At 40.0% G+C, this 21,159-nt stretch overlaps 1 protein-coding gene across 5 annotated transcripts in view; it reads left to right on the top strand.

Moving 5' to 3' along the window:
- Window positions 1-21,159, top strand: part of RNF150 (ring finger protein 150) — a 135,116-nt gene that overhangs the window by 67,136 nt on the left and 46,821 nt on the right. For 3 of the 5 annotated variants that reach the window (XR_005954670.1, XR_005954671.1, XM_041461773.1), the window contains exons 3-6: window positions 4,854-4,925; window positions 5,330-5,412; window positions 11,586-11,682; window positions 17,250-17,460. Coding sequence is in view for 3 of the 5 variants with exons in the window: in XM_041461773.1 (XP_041317707.1) it covers window positions 4,854-4,925; window positions 5,330-5,412; window positions 11,586-11,682; window positions 17,250-17,460 (463 nt within the window). In the remaining 2 variants the exon portion in view is untranslated. Of the gene's footprint in view, window positions 1-4,853; window positions 4,926-5,329; window positions 5,413-11,585; window positions 11,683-17,249; window positions 17,461-18,340; window positions 18,385-21,159 lie in introns of those variants that run through there. The other 2 variants (XM_041461774.1, XM_041461775.1) reach the window with 2 other exon arrangements.

The following is a 21,159-nucleotide window of genomic DNA, read 5'->3' as shown; positions in this document are numbered from 1 at the left end:
CAGTCTGGAATTTTGGATAGCAAGAACGAGACTACCCCAGCTGGAATTTGAACATCATTGGCAGCAGATTCACTGTGACTGCAACGGCTGTGATAATTTTTAGATGCTTTGTCTGCAAAAGCACATGCCTGCCTTATTTGTGTGTGTAAGTGTGCTTTCAGTCAGGTAATTATACAGGCAGCTTAGCAGTGTAAATTGACATATATAAACATGAAACTCATCAAAATAAGAAGCTCATTCAGGTAATATAGTTTGAAACTGATGTGTTTATATGTTCAAACATATTTCCTTTTCAGTATTTTCTTTCCAAAGTTTGAATGAGACCACATGTGCACAAGCAGTTGTCCTATGGAGGGGTTTTAATAACTTGGTTATTATACTAGTTCTGTTCTTTAGAAGAATTAGAAAGGATGCCTCCTAAGTAATTACATATTATTATTAATTAATATTATTATTTTGGAGGGAAAAACTGAGCAATAATAAGGGGCAACCTAAAAAGTCTTCATGCAGTTTTCTTCATACAGTTTTGTCTGACATCTAATCTCTTTATTAGCTCTTTTCATATGAAAATGGTAGCAATATACAAACAAAACTCTATTATTTGTGTTAATGGGTTGGTGTGTCTTTTTAGTTTTGTCTCCTTTAGTCCTGGCTACAGAATTTAATGCTGTAGGTAGTTCTGAAGAGCTCAGCTTGCTCTTGCCCTTCCCATGAGCATTCCTCTTTGTTTTCCATCAGGTTCTGGGATTTTTTTTCTTTGACATGTTTTCTTGTAACTCAAGGATGGGATCACAAATTTCTAATTAAAATCATACTGTCCTTTTGTCAAGCCTCATAAACACTTTTGTCTAGTCCTTCTCTATCTGGTGACTCTCCAGGTACACTTCCCTTCTTTCATTAGGCATAAGTTTTTGACCAAGCAGTAAATCCAAAACAAAGTGATTTAATTATCCATCAAGAAAGCAATGAGTCCAGCTATTGAGAGAGGCAGCTAGAAAGACTGAAAAATCTCCTGGAATCATTTCCTGTGACTCCACAGTGAGATGAGAACTGGACATAGTCCATCTACATCTTCAGCCACCACTCTTACTCATCACGTGTGCAAAATCTAAGATCATGTGCCAGAAGGAAGACGCAGCTTACTCCAATTAGGTGCCTGATTTTGATGAGTGGAGAATTAGGATTTCAAAGATTCTTGCTGAATGCCAGTGTCTATTCATCCCCACTTGGCTGAGAATCAATGCAGTGTCTTCCACTATGGGCTTGTGCACCTACAGCCAGGGTGTCAGCTGCAAACATGGTGAGATACTAATTTTTATTTTAATACATTTAATTTGTAAGAGTATCTCTAGCACTGGCAACTGTACATTATATATGGAAGTAGAAGATACATAGTAGTATTCACATGATTGAACCTTTTTTTCTCACCTAACGAGATGTCCAGGAAGTTGGTGGTTGCCTTGATGATGAATCCTTTTGACATGAATAGAATAAATTTATGTAAGAGAATCTGTTTCCTCAGCAGCTTGTTCCTGGAAGGCTCCTGAAGATGAGAGAGTTGAGAGATTTTGTAAAAGGCTGTGGAAATTTTTTAAATCAAGAAATATCACATTGTAGAGCTAATTAGAAGCAGAATTAGAATTACATGACAAGTTAAGTTCCAGAGATAATTCAGCAAAATATGACCTCATGTTACAGCCCTGTAACAGCCAGGGCAGAGACTTAAAACAGGGCACAGCTACAACAATAACAAACCAGCCCTGTCAGTCTGTCAGAGCTTTTCATATTTCACCAGTAATACTAGAGTTCTCTTTTTATTGTTTGTGACATGAGAAAATGAAGAGGTGGTGATGTTTCAGTTCCAGACTTATTTACCACATTTTTCAATGTCCCTTCTTTCCATTGGCTTCTTGTTCAGAGGAAGTTTTCTACACAGTCATTTTAAAACTGGTTGTACTCCTTAAGTTTTGCAGGATAGTGGAAGCCAAAGCAGGTAGTGATTGCACTGGACTTGAGGAGGATCTTGTGTGTCCCGGGTTAATCTTTAGTATGTGGCTGTCAGCATGTAGAGCATTTATCTAAGAAGGAAGACTTGTGGCTGTGGCTTGGAATTAGAGTTTTAGGCCACTGTACAGGGATGTCAATCTTTGAAGCAATTTGGGAAGATGCTTCCCATGATGGAGTCTGCAGCCTTTGTCTGTGGTTAGATGTCCAATACCTCGTGCTGGTGATGCATCTCATTCTGCACAAGGCACAAGGTGATCTCCTTGCAAAGATGATAGTTTAGTAAGGCCATTAAGGGAGAAGCACTTACTGTAACTTTTCTCCTCCACATCATCTATGGTCATTTACTTTCTCAGGAACACATAAGTGGTGCTTTCCATGGGACTGTCCTTCGTTTTTAATGAGCATTGCCATCTCCTCAAGACCACTGCATCTGACAGGCTTAACTCCTTCCAGTCCAGTACTGAATGTTGCAGCATTGCTAATGAGATTATGAGATTTATGACTGTAAATCTCTAAGCCTCACTTTAAACCCTTAAACTGCTGTAATGCCTCTTATCTTTTGGGAAAAATAATTGGTTATTGATAGCATGCCTTGCTGTTCAAATGGGAGAATCCTTTGAAAGTATTACTTTAGTCCAAGAAATCCCTGTTCTTTCAAAAACTAAATTACTCTCATTTACGTGTAAGTTATGAACTTATCTATTTATGATGGATAAGAGAAAGCAAACATGAAAGCAAGCAAATCAAAGATGTACAGGAGTTTTTGATCTTGTCCTTTCCCCTTCAAGAATGTGCAAAAAAGAACGAGGCATTTCATTCATTAAAGTAATAATATTGATGAAAAGGGATCACAAGCACTTTCTGAAGCATGACATAATGGCTCTTGTCTGGCTGTATGTTATCAATCTGTCTTTGATTTACATTAAAGAACCAAATAGCTGACAAGAAATGTTTTCAACTCTCATTGATTCTTTTATTTAAGGGAGACTGAGAAAAATGGACCACAGAAAGAGATGTTGTCTAACTACAAGATACTCCTTCACATGCAATAATTAAGTTGCTGGAAAGCTCATATGTAAATCTCCTGATAGTCAAGATTGTTTTCACCTCTTTAGCCATATCTGAAATTGCACTCTACTTTCAATATTGCATGTCTTTTGTCAGCCTTTCCAATCCAACAAGCTTACTCTGTAAATTTAATCTAGTGATTTTAATTGAATGTGACCAAAGTGGCAATTTACTGGTCATATCTGTGTGGTGATTAGGTCTCAACTTATAAATTGCCTCAAGCTTCCTTCTGTCTTTGGCCTCATGCTCTCACCCCCTCCAGCTGGAAACCCTTCCTGCTGACAGGCCCCTCTGAACTCTGGTACAGGAGTTTCCCAGCTCAGAAGGTTAAATGTCTTCTGAATCACCAAAGGCCCTAAGTCTCCTCTCTAGCAACACATGGCTGGAAATGTGGTTGGGGAGAGGAGGTGAAGGGAAGAGTTCAAGTCATTTATTGGTGGCAAATTGGAACATGCTGTACCATGAACTGTTATAAAGATGACATTGGAGTGGACATTGCTGCATGAAACCATGTGAGAAAGGCATAGAAGAGATGGGGAGTGCCCAGAGAAGGGTCACCAGTATGTTCTGGGGGCAGAAGCACATGGCGTCTGAGGAGGGGTCAAGGGAGCATACTAAGCTGGGTGGGGAGCCAAGGAGGAGGAAGGGCTCTGCTTCCAGCTGCAAAAAGGGTGGTCACAGAGGAGTCAGAATCAGCCTCTTCCTGGAAGTGCACAGAGTAATGGTCACAAATTACCAGAAAGGGAAATTCCGTTAGTATGTTTAGAGAAGAAAAAATGCTGAGATTGGTTAAGCACTGGGACAAATTATCCACAGAGATTGTGAAATCTCCTTTCTTGGAGATAGTCAAAACTCGACTAACACAGTTCTGACTTTGAAGTTGACCCAGTCTTGAGCAGGGGATGGGAATGCATGACCTCCCAAAGACTTTTCCAGCCTGTGAGTCTGTCTCCAGACTGCCTTGTTGCTGGATTAGCACAAGTGAGCAGCCAAGTCCAAGGAACAAGCTCTGTAGCACAGGGTGCTGATCAGTGACTGTGTGAACTGCCCTGCAATGTTCCCAACCTCTTAGATATGTCCATTTGCAGTGTCTGAGGACAGGGTGTTTTGTGTCAGGCTGTTATTACATACTTTAATCCTAGTGGCTGTGACCCTGCCAGCACAGTAACAGTGTTTTGGAAATATGGGAGAACAGTCAGAAACATGATGTGGTAATCACTTTATGCTCCACTGGAGGGAATGATAGAAAGGCAAAGAATCATCAAATGGTTATGTATGGACAGGAAGTTACTGCAGGACTATATAGTGCTTTACCTGTAAGAAACTGCAGATGCTTCCACCTCATTTTTCTAAAGTAGGCAACTCTGTATTGCAGGAAAAAAGACAGGAGAGATTATTCAGAGTTTTTGTTGTTAAAAAATTAACAGCTCACTTTCAGAAGTTGTATCCTGCTGAAGATCATGAACTAGTTATGGAACAATGTAAGAATAAAGTTCAGCATTCGCTCTGCTAACTGTCCGGTATTTTTTTTTTTAACAAGTGTCATTAAAAAAAGAGAGGGAAGAAGTAGGACAATCAAATAATGGACTTGTTACCTACATTAGTACGCACTGCTGCAGTGTAGCACACCTATGGTGCCCATTTTATGAATTATTATGTTTGTATTTATACACTATCCTGTTCCATGTACTTAAAATTATTAAGAAGCCTAGAGAGAAAAAGTTTTGATTTCTGCATGAAGAGATGCTCTTTGCTTAAGAGCAAATTTTGTATTGCAGCGCCGGCTTGGAGATGCTGCGAAGAAAGCAATCAGCAAGCTGCAAGTCAGGACGATCAGGAAAGGTGACAAGGTAATTTTTCAAAATTCTTGTTACTAAATTAAACTCTGTGCTGAGGATTCCTTTAGACCTCTGGGACAGAGGCAGAACAGAAATGCCAATTGCTTATTTAGCTACTGTCTCCTTCAGGTGGGGAAGGAGTGGAAGTTAAATGAAACAGAGTGGGGAGAGAGGGTGATTCGGTTAAAGATGCAGAAAATTCTGAAAGTTAAAACATACTAACTAAATCTGCATGCTTCCCAGTGCAAGTTTCCAGCTGGAAACACGTCAGAAAATCTGACTTGCTGGTTTTGAAATGCATTACTGGATTTGCAGTCTGCTTCAGTGAGTGTTTTACTTTGTCACATAGGCTCTTATATTAAGAGATTAGCTAACAAAATAAAAAATGAATATGATTAATATTCTCTTCCCTGTAGGAGACTGAGCCAGACTTTGATAACTGTGCTGTTTGTATCGAAGGCTACAAGCCCAATGATGTTGTCAGGATATTGCCTTGCAGGTAAATTGAATGTGCTTTTAGGTCTAATAATCTCTACTTCAAGACAGTCTCTGCTCTCAGTTTCACACTGATGAGATTACCTGAGAACTTGGGGAGGGAAGGGTGAGTTTATTATTTTGGCCTATTCCAAATCTGTTGGTAAAGATATCTGAAATGCATCTTTATTCTACGTGAAGTGAAACTAGTGATGGTGGTGAGACCCTGAGGGTTTAGTATGGTGGAAATTTTATCCAACCTGAGCCTATAACAAAGTCTTTAGTAAGATTTTTAAACAAAAGTTTTGATTTGTCTGTTTTTTTTAATTAGAATAAATGCCTTAGGAGAATTTCCCTCTGACTTGAGAGTGAGCCCTGGCCACAAGCATCCAGGGATAGAGCAGGCTCCTGCTCCCCATTGAGCTACTTCTTCTGCTGTCCTGGGCCTGAGAAAAAGATGACTTTTGACAGGAAAAATCCCCAGCCATAGAAAGAGATGCCTCATGTGAAGATGCCCTGTGCAACACATCCACCCGCAGTGATGTGACACAGGAGTGCAGCCTCTAGCCATCCCTAACAGCTGTATTCATCTTGTGCTACTGTACTGTCATTTGTGAAGTGTTACCTAATGGAGGATTTCTTTAAGGAAATCAATTTCTTGAGAAATTTCCTAGGATCAGTTGCCCCTAGGAGAGCAACAGCAAGTGTTTGATTTCCATAGAAATACAGATATGAAGTGCTGCACATAATAGAGCAGAGATTTTATTATTTTCAATAGAACTTATTTCTTTTCCTGAGTCATGTTAACTGGCTTGAGAAACCAAAATACTTGTTTATTTTCCCGCTGTGTTGTACCCTAGTAGATATTTGAATGTTACAAGCTGTCCATTTCTGTTACTTCATGTGATTCATTAAATCTGTTTACTGCCATCACTAAATGGCTAACACAAAGCAACAGATTAATCATAAATTTGACCTACTGTAAATCCCCCACAATTACAAATTGCATGTGAACTCTTTTCTTTTTTATGAGCAAACACAAACACATCACTTCATGAGGCAGAAATACAGAAAAATGAGAAACTACCGGAAAATGTGGACCTTGGTTTGGCATCAAGCCTTTTTGCACAGAAGCAGAATAAAGCTTGGAAATTTTGCATGATAGAGACAGGCAGTGTTTTGAGGTAGATCTACAACAGTTTAAATATATGTCTAAGCTTTAGCTTTCACTTGTGTCCCACCTCGTAATTCAATGAGCCTTTGTCATCCACGGCATTGCGTCAAGCAGAGTGAATAGGAAACACAGAGTTAACAGGTGGTGTTTAGTTCTTGGCTGACTTAAAAGGTCACCCAGAAAATGACTCATGCTAAAAGGGTAGCAGTAGCTGAACTGTCTTGTAAAATACCCACAGTTTGAGCCTTAGTAGTCAGGAATTATAAAAACTCTAAGATCTTTCTCAAGCAGCTATTTCACCAACCCTGGCTTTCCTGCTACACATACTGCAAGAGCAGTGTTTTACATACTTGCACGGGTTTGAACTTCTGAAACATGAAATGGTATTCCTTATTCTTTCTGCTGTTTTCAATCTCATCTCCTCATCCAAAACAAAAAGGAAAGTGGATTAATTTCTGTTTCTGTGAAGTGAGTAGGAGTGTTATATCTTGATAAAGACCTACAGACTCTGTAGTTTTCCTGCTCCAGTATCCTCAGTTAAGCCATGTGCATTTTCTAACATGGGAACCTCATTAAACTTCCAGTATAGCAGTGGATGAGTTCTGAAGTCAAAAAAATACGTGCTTACTAGGACTTGGGCTGTTTTCCCAAATGTCCTCTGTTTTCTGCTGGCACTGGGATAGTTGGTTTTGTGTACCCCACTCTGGAAAGCTCAGAGGAGAATTCCAAGAGAACTTGTGCTTCTTCCTCTTTATCTTCATCGGGCAGCTCCCACAACTGACTGAAGTAAGAAACTTCACAGAGTGCATTACATAAATAAGGAATGACACTTGATAAAAGTATAAAGTGTTGACTTGCAGCTAGTTTTAAGTTTAATGGTAGCAAACATCTCTGAAGTTGTCTTTAAGGGCACTGACACGAGATCAAATGTAACCAAGTTCAAGGTTCCTAGAATGACATCTCTTGTCACAGCCTTACTTCATTCTGCTTGTCTTCTGTCTCCAGTTTCAAAACACCATTTCCTTTTCTGCTGTAGCTTTGGAGAAATTACTAGTCCTGCTGCTCCCAGTCTGTGCCTTTTACTAAACTTTTACTTTAAACTTCTATAGAGAGGCAAGAGATTTCTTTCAACCTTATTTCTACTGAGTGCCTCATAGGTTCTCTTTTTTGCTGTTTCATTTCTTTCACCAATAAACACATTCTCTGACCTCACTCCAGGTCATCTTTTCCCCTGAACCTTCACTCCATGAACAACTGTGATTTCAGAGAATTATCACTCCTGCTCTCTCTTTTTATTAGCTTCTGTGAAAATTATTTCATCACACACATTCTTCCCTTTGATTCCTTCCTCTCACCCTCATCATCTTTTGTCCTCCTCAGAAGTAAATAATACTGTACAAGCACCCCCCAAAATCTCCAACCTTCTTGTTGGATACTACAGTGCTACTCAGTCTCTCACTAATAAAAATTCTAAATCCTTTATTTCAGCCCTAGGTCTAATCCAGGCAACTGATGCTCTTACTCTAAGGTTCAGGGATGTTCCTCTCTTTCTGCATAGGTGAGACTAGGAGTGGTAGGTGGGAGGAGAATAGTTTCCCTTAATCTGGAAAAAAAGCCTCTCAAAATTGTTGGCAAGCTGAACACTTTACAATAGTTGTACTAAAATAATAATAATAATAATACTAATAATAATAATAATAATTATTATTATTATTATTATTATTATTATTATTATTATTATTATTTGGGCTGAGTGCGGCATGATTTTTTTCTTGTATGATTAAAATTGCATCTTTAAAAAAAAACATAAATGCATTTCAAACAAAAGCAATATCTAGCTTAAAAATGTGAAGTGCTATTTAGATAACAATAAATGGAATGCTCTGGGACTTTGAGGTTCTTTTGCTTTGTGCTCTGTGAGCTTTGCACAGCCATGTGCAACCACAGGCGAGTGCAGCACAGGAGGGATCCCAGGAGGCCAGCACCTCTGGAACAGCACAGGGGCACTGGCACGCACATGTCGTTCTTGGCAGCTTTTTCCAACACACTCTGCAGTCTCCTGGGATGAAGAAAGCAAACCCCCTGATAATTTATTGCAGTGCTTCGTTACCTTGGCTGTGGTGAAGCCTTTCTTATTGTGTAACCTGGATCTCACTTGCTACAGTTTAAACAACATCATTGTGCTGCTTATCCCTGGGCGAGATGGTGAACAGTTGTTTCCTTTCCCTTATAAAAATCCTTTTGTATGAGGTTGGGACAACATCTCACCTTCCTCTCAGTCAACTCATCAATTGCAGTTCTTTTGAGAAACTTTTCAAATCAACATAATTTTGCAATGAATGTGGTTGCACACAATAGTGAAAAAACCTGTATTTTTTTCTAGCTTTGACTTTGATTGTCAAAGCTATGTCCTGAGCCCGAGTTTGAAACATCTCTTACTGTCTTGCTGTATGGGTCATTACTTCTGAAATCACCCATGATGGCTCTATCCTCTCCTTCCATTTAAAACTTGCATCAGTCAGAACTGCAAAGGGAGGAATTTTTGTTGCAGTTGGTCTTTTTACATCTTTGTCTTACCATGGGACAGTGAAATACTGCAGTTGCTCTCGTCTTACTTTATGGTGTCCCTTCTTTTGCTTGAATTTGGAACATAAAACAATTGACAATTTTTTGAATGCCATAAGCATGTACATAGTGCTATACCTAATAAACTTTCAAATCCAAATCTGCAAAGCCTGCCAACTTGCTTTTCTGCGCAAATGTTTACATGTTCAAAACAGATATTATAAGAGCTCTAATTTTATAATGCAGTACAAAAATTTTAAAAGGCAAATCTTCATCTGATATTCAGTGGCATTCCATTATTCTGTGAATTTCTGTCAAATAATCAAGTTCCCTCTGTAGTACATATTAAATCTGAAATTAATGGAGTCATAATACACTGTGCTAAATTAGTATTGAGATGTGCAAAGTGACAAGATCTGTCATGTTTTTAAATTACTTGGATTTATTTTAGAATATTGTTTTTGAAGCCAACTTTAGGAATACTGAACTTCAGATTTTAAAGTCTTTAAGGCATGAAAGTGTTCCAAGCTTTTGATGCTGAACAAACATCATGAAATTCTCTAATATGAACGCCAGTTTGACTGAGGCTTTCAAAGCTGGAATTTGAAAACGAAAGGGAATTTTCTGGTCTATGGTAAAAAGTCTTGGTGGAAACTATGTATTTTTTATTCAAAACAGATTTTGGAAATCTGTTTTGTTTTCTGAGAGATTAATAAATATCTCAGGTTTTGTAAATGGACTGATTATTTTGGCACAAATGTGCTTCAGATGTTTGCCAATAAGCATATTTATGAATTTGATTATATAATTAAAGAAAACCAATCACTAACAACAATTTCTTTATTATTTCATGTAGCTGAAAGGTAAGACATAATGAATTAACATTGAACTAACAAACTCAAGAAAATCTGTTGGTTAGACTTCTAAATGTAAATTACACATGTCTAAGAACTGTATCTTTATGCTTTCACCTATTCAGAATGCTTGCCTGATAGTGTGCTGAACATGCCCCTCCTAAGATAGAAGGAAGGAAATTTTAAGCAGGACAGAGACCAAAATCTGGTTCATTTGTTGTTATCCATTAGGTCAGGTTTTGTGTTTGGAAGTACAGCTGTGAACTTCAGTAGCCTTAGTAAAGTAGAGGCTTAAACTTCAAATATCACAATGCTTCATTTGATTAATCATATTGACATACAGGATCAAATGAGGTTTGATACCCCAGCCAGCTGATATAATTAGACTAGGTCGAACTTCCAAGAATATGTTTGCCCTTTGCCATAGTTGTATAAAGTGACACAAAGCACACGACTGCAGTAAGTTGCCATGTAGTGACACATCTGCTGACCCATTCAGCTGAATAAGTAGCTGTTAAATATTTAGAGTTACTTTGTTACATTAGGTGACTCTGGCTTTCTCAGAGATTGCATTTCCTTGTAGAGACTGGTATGTTCCCTGCTCCAGGCTGAGCCTTTGGATCATACAGTTATTTAGGTATTTCAAGTCTAATAGACCCAGCACTGCCAAGCCCACCACTAAAGCATGTCCTCAAGTGCCACATCCACACGTCGTAAAATACCTCCAGATAACACATCCTTGGGCAACCTGTTCCAATGCCTGACCACCCTTGGGGTGAAGAAATGTTTTCTTGTATTCCTAGTAAAAGAGTATGATCTCAAGAGAGAATACAGTCTGCCAGTCAGGTACACACATTGAATATCTCTACAGTCATTATCAGTTTGTTAAAGGCAAACCTAAACAAGAAACTTTCAGGTGCTCCAGCTGATTGATGTCTAGGAAAAGTGGTGCCCAGCGGCTACAGGGCTCAGGTAGTTGCTTGGTAGTCCCTTCAGACTCAGAACAGGATTAACAACAATTCCTTCAGGGAGCTACGTAGGAGCTCTCTCTGATGGGCAGCTTCTAAAGAGCAGGGAAGTCAGAAAGGATATTTATAAAAGCATTGTACTGGTTTTTCTGTTTAAATGGAAAGTTTTTTTTTTTTCAAATTAAATTTATTTCTTTTTGCCTCTACCCTGAAAAATACTAGACCCTCAATGGCTTCACATTTAAATTATGTGTAATTCAGGTTTGTCTGTAGAACTATTAAGAAAAACTAGCATGATTGTTACCTTTTCCAGCAAGCAGCTTTTGTTTGCTGGCAGCCTTTAACATTTAAAGGATATCGGGTTTGCTAATGCATTTTGTGTATTTTCTCTAAATCTCTTAAGTATGTACTCTTCTATTCCAAACACATTGAAATGTGCACATGTGCTTCAGTTGCTGCAGGAATCATTTTAGCCTTATGTGCATAGGACCTAGTTCTACAGTCCTTGAAGAGGTCACAAACTGCACCAGTTGAAATAATCTAGCTTGAAAGAATTCAAGCTCAAGAATCATCTGGTACTAAATGGTAAATTGTGCTGTGGTGCATTTGTATTAAGATATCCTGGTTTTCATTGCAGGCATCTTTTCCACAAGTCCTGTGTAGACCCCTGGCTGCTAGACCATCGTACCTGCCCGATGTGTAAAATGAATATTCTAAAAGCTCTAGGGATTCCGGTAAGCACTGCAGAGCAGCCCATCAGGGCAGAAGGGAAACACCAGCCACCTGAGTATATCTCTAGCCTTTTCCTGTCCGTTTCCATCTTACTCTTTTTGCCATATTATTGAATAATTAATTATTTATTAAGGGAAGTACAATTGGAAATGTCTGATTCTACCTCTGTCCTGCACCCCACTAGTATTAGCAGGGAAGAGTGTGTGTGTGAGTGTTGGTTGGGATTTGTGTGTCTATGGCTGCCTGCTAGGTGAAGCAGAAGATTGTTCACTGGTGTTTTGGTGGATTTATAGACTCTTTCACATAGCTTTCAGGACTGGATTTATTTTTTTAATCATGCCCTCGGTTCAAATCTTAAAGCAGAAATTCTGCAAATAAAATTTTCTCTGGTATACTCATCAAGGACAACAAATTGCTCATTCTGGGGAAGCAAGTCCTTTTTCTGTCAGATTTCTCTTAAAGTCTATCTGAAGCAAGGTCTCTGCTCCTAATTCCAGTTAAGGGCCCTTTTTCCCAGTTACTAAGCATGTGGTGGAGCACATGACATACAAGAAATTGTTAAGCTCTTTGTTATTTGGAACATTCAAATGTGGTTAGAAACTGCAAAAGTAACTGATCTTTCTAAGTCGCATGTTTGTGTTCAGATGGTCTGCCATACCCTTTCCCAGCTGGAGCTATCACCAAGCTCAGGGGCTTCACTAGGAAGGAGTGAGTCATTGTCCTCCACTGTGCAAGGCTTGTGAAGTTCAATACTGAAACACCTCCAGTTGATGCATTACCAGGTGCTGTAAGTAGCCCCCCGAGTTTCAGTCAGTGATGCACCAGTTCACATTTGAAAGAGCTATATAAAGTAAAATAGTTCACATGAACGTATTGGGGAGCTCGTATAGCCATTCTCAGAGAAATCAGTTTCATGGAGACGAGGAAGCAGGTTGCAGGCAGATATGTTAATAAACCTAATATAATATAATCCAAACTGAAAACATGCAAAGTGGAAAAAGAAGGAGGGCATTGTATCTGGGGTAATTCATCAAAACAGTTTGGCTACTTTTTCTGCTAAATGTGTATATTGTCTTTAGTATATTTAGAGGTGATGCAACTGTTAAATCGGATCTTAGGATCAAAAGCCCGAACAAAGGCTAGCTCTGCCATTCAGCATCTCTGCACCTAGGCTTAAATACGGAAAAATTTCCTCAGGTTCTATCTCAGCTCACAGGCCTGCTATGAGCAGTTACACAGGGTTCTGACACCTTTTCTCTCTACCCAGTGTATTGTTCCATGGCTTCCCTGTGCATTTGACAGCACCATACCATTTCTGCTCTCACACTGGCCCGTTCACATTTTTGTCCAATTTTGTCCAATTTTGTCATTAATGTGCTCTTTGTCCAGCTTCGTAATCGGGGCATATAGGCAAACCAGAGCAATGCTTTCTGGAGGCCTGCAGTGAGATGTTAAAGGCTTCCCAGAAAGCTTAGTGCTGTTAGAATTTACATCCAGAACACAGCTCTCACTGGCTTCACTGGCTGCTGCTGAAGGCTAAGCATGTCCACAGGCTGTTTGAGGCTGGGCACAGCTAGTAGAATAAAAAACATGCCCCAGAGGCCATGTGTAGAAGTTTTGGTGTACATGGCTTGATTTCATTGCCTGTGAACAGCTCTGTAGTGGCAGGTGTAGAAATACCTAATTGCCAGGAGTCATTGAAACACCATTTCCTCAAACACTGTTTCCCTTCTCATAGCTCCCTTTCCTCTGCTGTACAGTACAGCAGAACGGGGATCTAGCCTGCTGTCCTCACTGAGAGCTTTATGCATGGAGCTTCTTTGGAAATAATTGTACTGAGCATGTAATTAAAGATGCTGCTGTAACCTACATGAACAACTGGTTCAAATTAAGATTTCCAAATCAGCTGTAGTGTTGATCTGTCTTAATACTAAAAATAAAGCACTTGGATGTGATGTTAATGTTCCATTAGCAAAGTTTTTTTTTAGGGGATTTTGTATGAATTTCTGTAAAAATTTCCTGTAGGTTATTCTAAGACAACTAGCTGAAAACAGACCTCTTCATCTCTTGGAGGAAGCATATTGGCGTACATGGATCATTGGATATGTTCATGAAGGGAGAGTCTTGTCCCTCAAAGTGACTTACAGTAGGAGCTGCTGTCCATGGGAAATTGGAGTAAATGGTAGCCTTTGTGTCAGGTTTCCTCTGGTTTACAGCAAAGGAAGTGGAGGTATAAGAGCATCTGGTAGCTTGAGGGTTAAAACTTCCTATACTGCTATCAGTTGCTCCTCTTCCTCTCTTTTTTCTACCTTGTCTTTCTGAAATACACCTCAGCTCCTGGTTTGTTCCTTTCCTACCTTATGCTCTCTCCTGCTCCTCTGCATAACCCCTCCTGCCCAACCTGTGTCCTTTTGAGCTCCTGCTCAGCTCCCAGGACCTGTTTTCTACCTGCACAGAAATCATGTTGTCCTCACCCTTCTCACTGCCCAGCACCAGCTGAGGACAGCCCAGGGCGGACATCATTCTTAAGGTGTGCTTTCTGGTATTCCCATAAACCAAAAAAGCCACCAGCACAGATGAACTGGTGTTTTTAGAGACTCATCACTTAGCCAGATGTCCATAGGCTGCTGTGGGAAAAGATATTGCCCTCAAGGAACCTGTAAAGTTCTAGGGCTTCTCTGTGAAAGGTGGCAGACATTTCTGTAGAGTGGGTAAAGCAAAATATCATTCCCTAACCACATTCTTGAGTCTTGCTGAGCCCTCTTAGCTGAAATTTCCACTCACAAAAGAAGAAAAAAGCCTAAGGCAGGCATCAGCCTCTGATGGGAGACTTGGGTGCAAATTTACAAAAGCCATTTTGGACGCTTTTACAATGGGAGGAATGAGGAAATCTTACTGTAGACAGGCTATGGAGTTTTTTTCCCTGCCAGCTGCATGTGTGTCCTATGGTTGTTATTAAAGACCTGGCTTGCTTGTCTGTGGGTATATTGTACTTCATTTAGCAGGAAGACTTTGGATTTTCTAGGAAAGGATTGGTTAAACCCAAAATATCTAAATGTTTCAATTCAATTCACAACTAAATTCTGCATTTACTTTGTAATAGAAACTTCAAATATTATCTACCCTAAGTTCAGATTCCCCAGGCAGCCGTGAGGCATCAAAACTCCTGCACTCATTTTCACAGTCACTGAGCACCCCAACACCTTCACTTTTCTCCACAGCACTCTGCAGCTCCAGAAGATTATTAACTATCTACCAGCAAATGACCTTTTCCACTCTTTGCTGGAAAATCCAGCTCAGACTACACCTGCAATATTTGAAAAGGATTATTAGTGAAAGTGTCTTTCACTTTCAAAGAGCTACCTTGCTATTGGGATAATCATATCACATGAGGTAGTTTCCCTCTGCTTCTCCCTCTTTCCTGCAAACATCTGCTGGATATGCAGTCACTTGCATTTTTGGCAGCAGATTGTATGACTTGAAGCTATTCACTAAGAGCCTTAGCCAAACCCTCTGAAGTCAATACAAAGCTCTCCCTTGACTTTAGTGTGCTCTCAAAGCACTTACATGCAGGAAACAAGTGAAACCAATATAATTAAACTTAGCAACTGTATCTGGGTCACTCTGGCAGCCAAAGACATAATGGTTTGGGTTTGTTTTTTGTTTGTTTTTTTTTTTCTGATCAGTATTTAATATAGTTTTACAGCATGCTCTTAGTTTTGGGTATTTTTTTCAATTGAAATTATTCAGGAGCAAAGAGATTAATTACATCAAGCAATATTATTTTTGCATCTTTTATGTTTGGTTTGACTTTTAATTATAATCCCCTCTTAAAAAACTTTAAAAGTTTGTGATAAAGCCCCATTCTAGGAATAACTGGAATCAGAGCAAAGGACAGACACCTGCTCCCCTGAAAAATTGAAATAATTTTTTTCTATAGGAGAAAGAAAAATAGGCCTTTGTTTTTAATATACACTGCCATCAAAAGTAAATTAAATTTAAAATGAACTTCTGAAAACATTGTTTTATAATAGCTAAGAGAGAGGCAAAGAGTGATAGATCTAAGGGATAATTTTGGGTCCCTGTCCTAGAGATAAGTTATTGGTACTTCACTTGGAAAAGTACAGATTCAATGAGTTTCATTAACACCTGGTATAGTTGAATGTGCCTTTTTTATCCCAAATCTGAGGCATTCTTGCTGCTTGTGGATTAGACTGGAGCCAGACAACAACAATTCTAGTTTTCATTCCAAACTTCAGTTTGTGGATCCGAGACTGCTTAAATTGCCTGTCTTTTTTGTTAGGAACACGTATGAAAAAAACACTTAAGAGGTGACAACAATCAAACATGGAATGTGTGGAAAAAGAAAACATGCTAAGTTCCTGATTCTGGGGACAAAAAAAAAAAAAGTAAACATATGGTAACCTTCTGTGCTTGAATTCAAGGGGATTTCTCTTGTGCTTAAAGTTAAATCTCTCTTTAAGGCTCTGCTGTATCATATTTTGCTTGGTTTCTTGGTGCCTGCTGTTGGAGATAAGCAGATAGTGAGATTTTCCAAAGTGCCTTGGCATGTGAGACAACTAAGCATAGGAAAAAAATCAGATCCACCAAACAGAGTACACCTCCTCTGACATTGGCCATTTGAATGTTGGGTTTCCAGTCCAGCAGCTTAAGCCCTGTTTCTGCTTAGTGCTGAGCAGAGGGAAGGCAGAGGGAGCAATTCATACCTAGGGTTAGGGGATAAATCACACAGCAAAAATGTCTCAAACCCCTGAAGTTAGAGGAAACCTAAGTGACGGATCCAGACTAGCTGACTGATTCCTGGAGAATAAAGATAAATGGGAACAACTTAAATTAATGTTTTCTAGCTTAACAAGGCATCCGCATATTGCAGCTCAGTCTTGCTTTGTCTCTCTGAGCACTGGCTTGCTTCACATAGCAAGAAAGACTGTGAATCAAAAAATGCTCTTCAGTTTCCCATTCTTGTCTGCTTGTTTCTTTTCTCATAATTGTGTTTTGTAGGAAATACAGTATTAGCAAACATCTTTTGATGTTTAGAAACTTGTCTTATAAACAGTTTTAGCTTCTAGTTTTGCACCACACACATAGATGCACCCACAGGCAGTTCTTATTGAATTCTTATTCCTGTAAGCTCAGATACTGGCTCTGTAAAATGCATATTTGAAAAAAATAATAAATGTTAAATACAATCGTTCCCCTTCATCCCGTCTCTGTTTACATTTGTGATCTGATTCAGCAATCTGCCTATATTGAGCAGATCATACCAATAAGTGAGTTACTTTTTTAAATGTGCACATTCCCTAACCCTTTTAAAAGTATAAAGAAGAATGTTTAGCAATTGTAGGTGACACAGTTTCCATGGCATTCTTTGGGTCTCTCTTCCAACAGATTGTATTAAGTACATGAAGACAAACTCTGTGTGTTTATTCATTATATGTTTTCATTTTCAATACTAAAATAAGGCCAAAAAATCTGACGAAGAGGTAAGAAGTAAATTGAATATTTTTATCAGGTAAGAGCTCGTTTTTCTCCTTTTTCTTCCCATTAGCCAAATGCAGATTGCATGGATGATATACCTCCAGACTTGGAAGCATCCATAGGAGGACCACCGACCAACCAGATCACAGGAGCCAGTGACACTACCGTGAATGAAAGCTCTGTCGCTCTGGATCCCCCAGCCCGGACTGTGGGACCGCTACAAGTCATCCAAGACGTAGACTCCTTTCCTCAGGCTGGTGAGAGTAACTTCACAACAAGCAGTAAGTTCCAATTTCTAGCAGGATTTGCACTGAAATAAATGTCTAGAAACCCCAACGACAAACCCATCTCTAGTGAGCAGCCTTTGAAGGCTTTTCATTGGAGCAATGGCCTTATTTTAAGCCCAGCAGGAATCTACAGGGTAAGTAAATTTAATTATCATGTGTTCTGCTATACTGGGCTGATGGTCAGAGTTCCTGTACTTGGAAGCCTGAGTGAGTTAAATAACACTAATGATTTGTACAATAACAAAAGGAGAATTTTACATGTTTTCAGTGTCTTTAGTTTTCACTTGTGTAAGATGTGTAAGCAGTACCATTTGAACAAGTAATTCTCAAAATGTCTGCATGTCTCTCTGTTCCTAAAAATTATGTTCTCTGTTGAAAATCTGCTTCTGACTCTTCAAAAGAAATGTTGTCAGCTGTTTTGAGTGAGGACTGTGCTAGTCTAAAATTCTCAATTTTAGGCAAAATAGCAGATCAGTAGAAAATACCTATCTATTTGATACCAGTTGGTGTATTGACAAGACTGTTATAGAAAATCATCAGATATACTTGAAGAGAGGTAGAAGAATGTGATAAAATACAGTTTTGTGTAGGTTCTGGAAAAAATACACATTTTCAGTGGTTTCTAGGTACTGCTATGGTCCTGGGCATAAAAAGGAAGGTAAGTAATAATATTATATCTAAAAGGCAGGAGATGGCACTAGGCTGAAATGATTTTACATTACTCTTCCTACTCTGTGGAGAGACTTGATCATCCCATTTTCTCTCGTGTTGTCATGCCAGTGTCATGGAAGTGAAAATAACTTCTAGAAAGACTGGACTTGTGACCTTAGATACTGGTGACCCAGATTTTTACATTCTGTTTTGTGGATTTCAGGTTTCAGGTTTGGTCCTTTTATGTTCTAAGTTCTGGATCCAGCAAGGGGTGAGCAGCAAAGTTATAATCCCAGCCATCTTCCATGGCCAGCTGCCAGCTCGGGGCACTCAGTTTTCTCAACTCTCCTTGAGTGTTGGCAAGAGATGTTCAGAACAAGATGGGATTTTGTTGCTTCCAATAATTGTTTTGCATTTAAATGCATTTAAGGCTGATTTTAAAAACAAAGGAAAGATGGCATCACAGTGTAATAAAGATTGGGCTAAATGCTGGTCTCTGTTCTGCCCTTTAGCACTCCAGCAGCAAGTAGATCCTCTCGTGGATAATGGTCCGTGCCCCACAGTTCTCTGCAAGATTCACACTGTTAAGGCTGGGAAGGAGGGCTGTGGCGTGCCCTTACCCACACAGCTGTATGACACATGCTGGGAAAAGCCAGCAGCCTGGTCCCAAGCCCAGCATGAGAGCAGTCTGTGCTTTTCATCCCAGGATCTTCTCAGGCTGAGAAGCAGCTCTTCTGGTTTCTCAGCAGGCATAACAATGGTGTTGAGGCTGCCAGGGAGCACAAGAGCTTGGTAACTCTCCAGGCACTCTCTTCCCTCCAGATATGTTTCAAGAGATTGCAGAAGCACCAAACACATTTTCAATTCATTTTCCAAGTTGCCAGCTAAGTTAAGGTGAAAAGCCTTCTCAGAGCCAGCAGAATTCTGCAAGGCTACAAAGATGCTTGATTTTGCCTTGGTGCCCTTTGTTTTCCGCCTTACCCTCCATTTTTCCCATTACCTTTCATAATATTGGACAATAGATCTGAAGACTGGACAATCCTGAGGGCTGGCAGCAGAGCCCGCGGACAAGGAACTTGCACCAAGACCAGGCACACAGACAGCAAAGTACAGAGCATCAGGAGATCATCACCTGAAGAGGCTGGCCAGACCTAAGGAAGGACTGTGAAAAGAGTTTTTTCCTGGTTATATGAGAGAGAGCAAGAGAAGAGAGCCGGGAGAGAAAACTGGCAGATGACCTAAGCTCTGTGAAGGTTGTAAATCTCACACTGTCAGAGGCGTGGGTGGGGAAGCAGGCCTTTCCAGTGGCTTTGAGAGGAAGGAAGGCCTGAGGAAAGCTCAAAGCGCCTTGGGACCTTCCAAAAGCGAATGTATGCCTGCCTATGCTGTGCTTGTCACACAGTCACTCAGGGAAATCTGGTTTAATGCTTAGTTAGCTGTCATTCATTAATCATTGATGTGTAGACATGGATCTTCATCTGAATTTCTCATCTAAAGGGCAATGTAGTACTTGAATATTTGTCAGTGATGGATGAGCAAGTTTCCCTGCTGTCATCACCATATCCAGCATGGTGCATTATGCAGTAGTTCCCAGAAAAGTCACTTAGTCACTTTTTGCAGCAGAGCTGCAGCAAAGAAGAGGTCTTTGGTTAGGGTTAGGGGGACTGAGTTCCAGCAATTATGGGAATTTGACTCTCTAGTTGCCTCATGTGAATTTGGAGAGTTCAGGCAGCCTGAAAGATAGAACTTGGCATTGTAGGCAATCTGCACTCTTAAGGCAGTGAAAGGGGAACATCCAGGACCTTATATATAGTTGTGGTATGAATCCAAATGCTAACTACATCAGAGAGGGCAACTGTAGGCTAAATAACTGGGTCATAGCTGTCAGAGTAGATGGAACTTTATAGGCATTGTGTCTGTTTATTGTATTTCTCATATCCAGAATGCTCTGTTACACAACCACAGAGCTTGCTGAGCTTGCCCTTTCTGTGAACTAGCCTGCCTGGGAATTTTTAAGTGATGACATTGATTGCTCCTAGGAATCTTTGCTGAAGTTGCTAGGTTCTGGCCTCTTAATATAGCATTACTGATGCAAGCCTACTCCAAGGCTGAATCTGCATTAAAAGTTTTTTCCCCCTTGTTATTGAATCTATGCAGACTCCAAGACTCCAGTGCAGCCTTGACGTGGCCTCGTGCACCCAGCACCACAAGGCCTTGCATCTTGCCTTGTTCCTCACAAAGTTCAGTGGTCCAGGAGGTAAAGGACTTGCCACCTTCTTTCCACCCACTTCTGCAACACTTTTGACTTCATATTGTTGTTACATTCTTTTTTGTCTGTTGATCAATCATTCTGGTATTGTTGTCTTGGTTTGGGTTTAATTTCCCTTCCTGTGTTTCCAGTGATTATTCAGAACCAGAAGACCTCCCACAGTGTGTCTGGAGGGAGGGTATTCCCACAATACTGTTCACATTGGGTAAAATTCTGTCTCCATGGTGGCAAATCTCCTGCCTACTTCAGTGGGGCCAGATTTTAATTTCTGGAACTCAGCCAGTGCTTTTCTTCTTATTTCTGTGTGTATGCTCAGCAGACATCTTGCTTTCTCTCCCTCCCTTTTGCTCCCCATGCTCCTGGTATCTGTGGGACCCTCAGAAATGTAGTGTACTATGAACATCTGGATGGGACTAAGCCCTAGGGTTCCTTGCTAAACCAAGAATCTCCTTTTTAGTAGCACTGAGCACTTAAAAATGGGCCAGCATTTTCTCTCATCTGCCTTTTAGCAAGATCCAAGCCTTCATCAAGTCTCTTGGGCATATCCACAGCCCAAAGTCTCTTCAGTATTTAGTCTTAGTGACTGTTTGCCCTCTGTGGTGGAATATTTTGTAGGATCCTGGGATAGCATGTTGTTATTTCTGTAACAGGTTGCTGAAAAAGTATTGATGGAAAAAACGAAAAACTGGAGTTTTTTTTAAAAAAGCGGGGGGGGGGGGGGGGGGGGGGGGGGGGGAAAAAGGGGGGAAAAAATAAAGGTTTCTTCCCAGTGG

The sequence above is a fragment of the Pyrgilauda ruficollis genome, unplaced genomic scaffold (genome assembly GCF_017590135.1).
Source record: "Pyrgilauda ruficollis isolate IOZ18807 unplaced genomic scaffold, ASM1759013v1 scaffold154, whole genome shotgun sequence".
Classification (NCBI taxonomy): Eukaryota; Metazoa; Chordata; class Aves; order Passeriformes; family Passeridae; genus Pyrgilauda; species Pyrgilauda ruficollis.
This window is presented reverse-complemented; position numbering and strand designations above follow the sequence as displayed.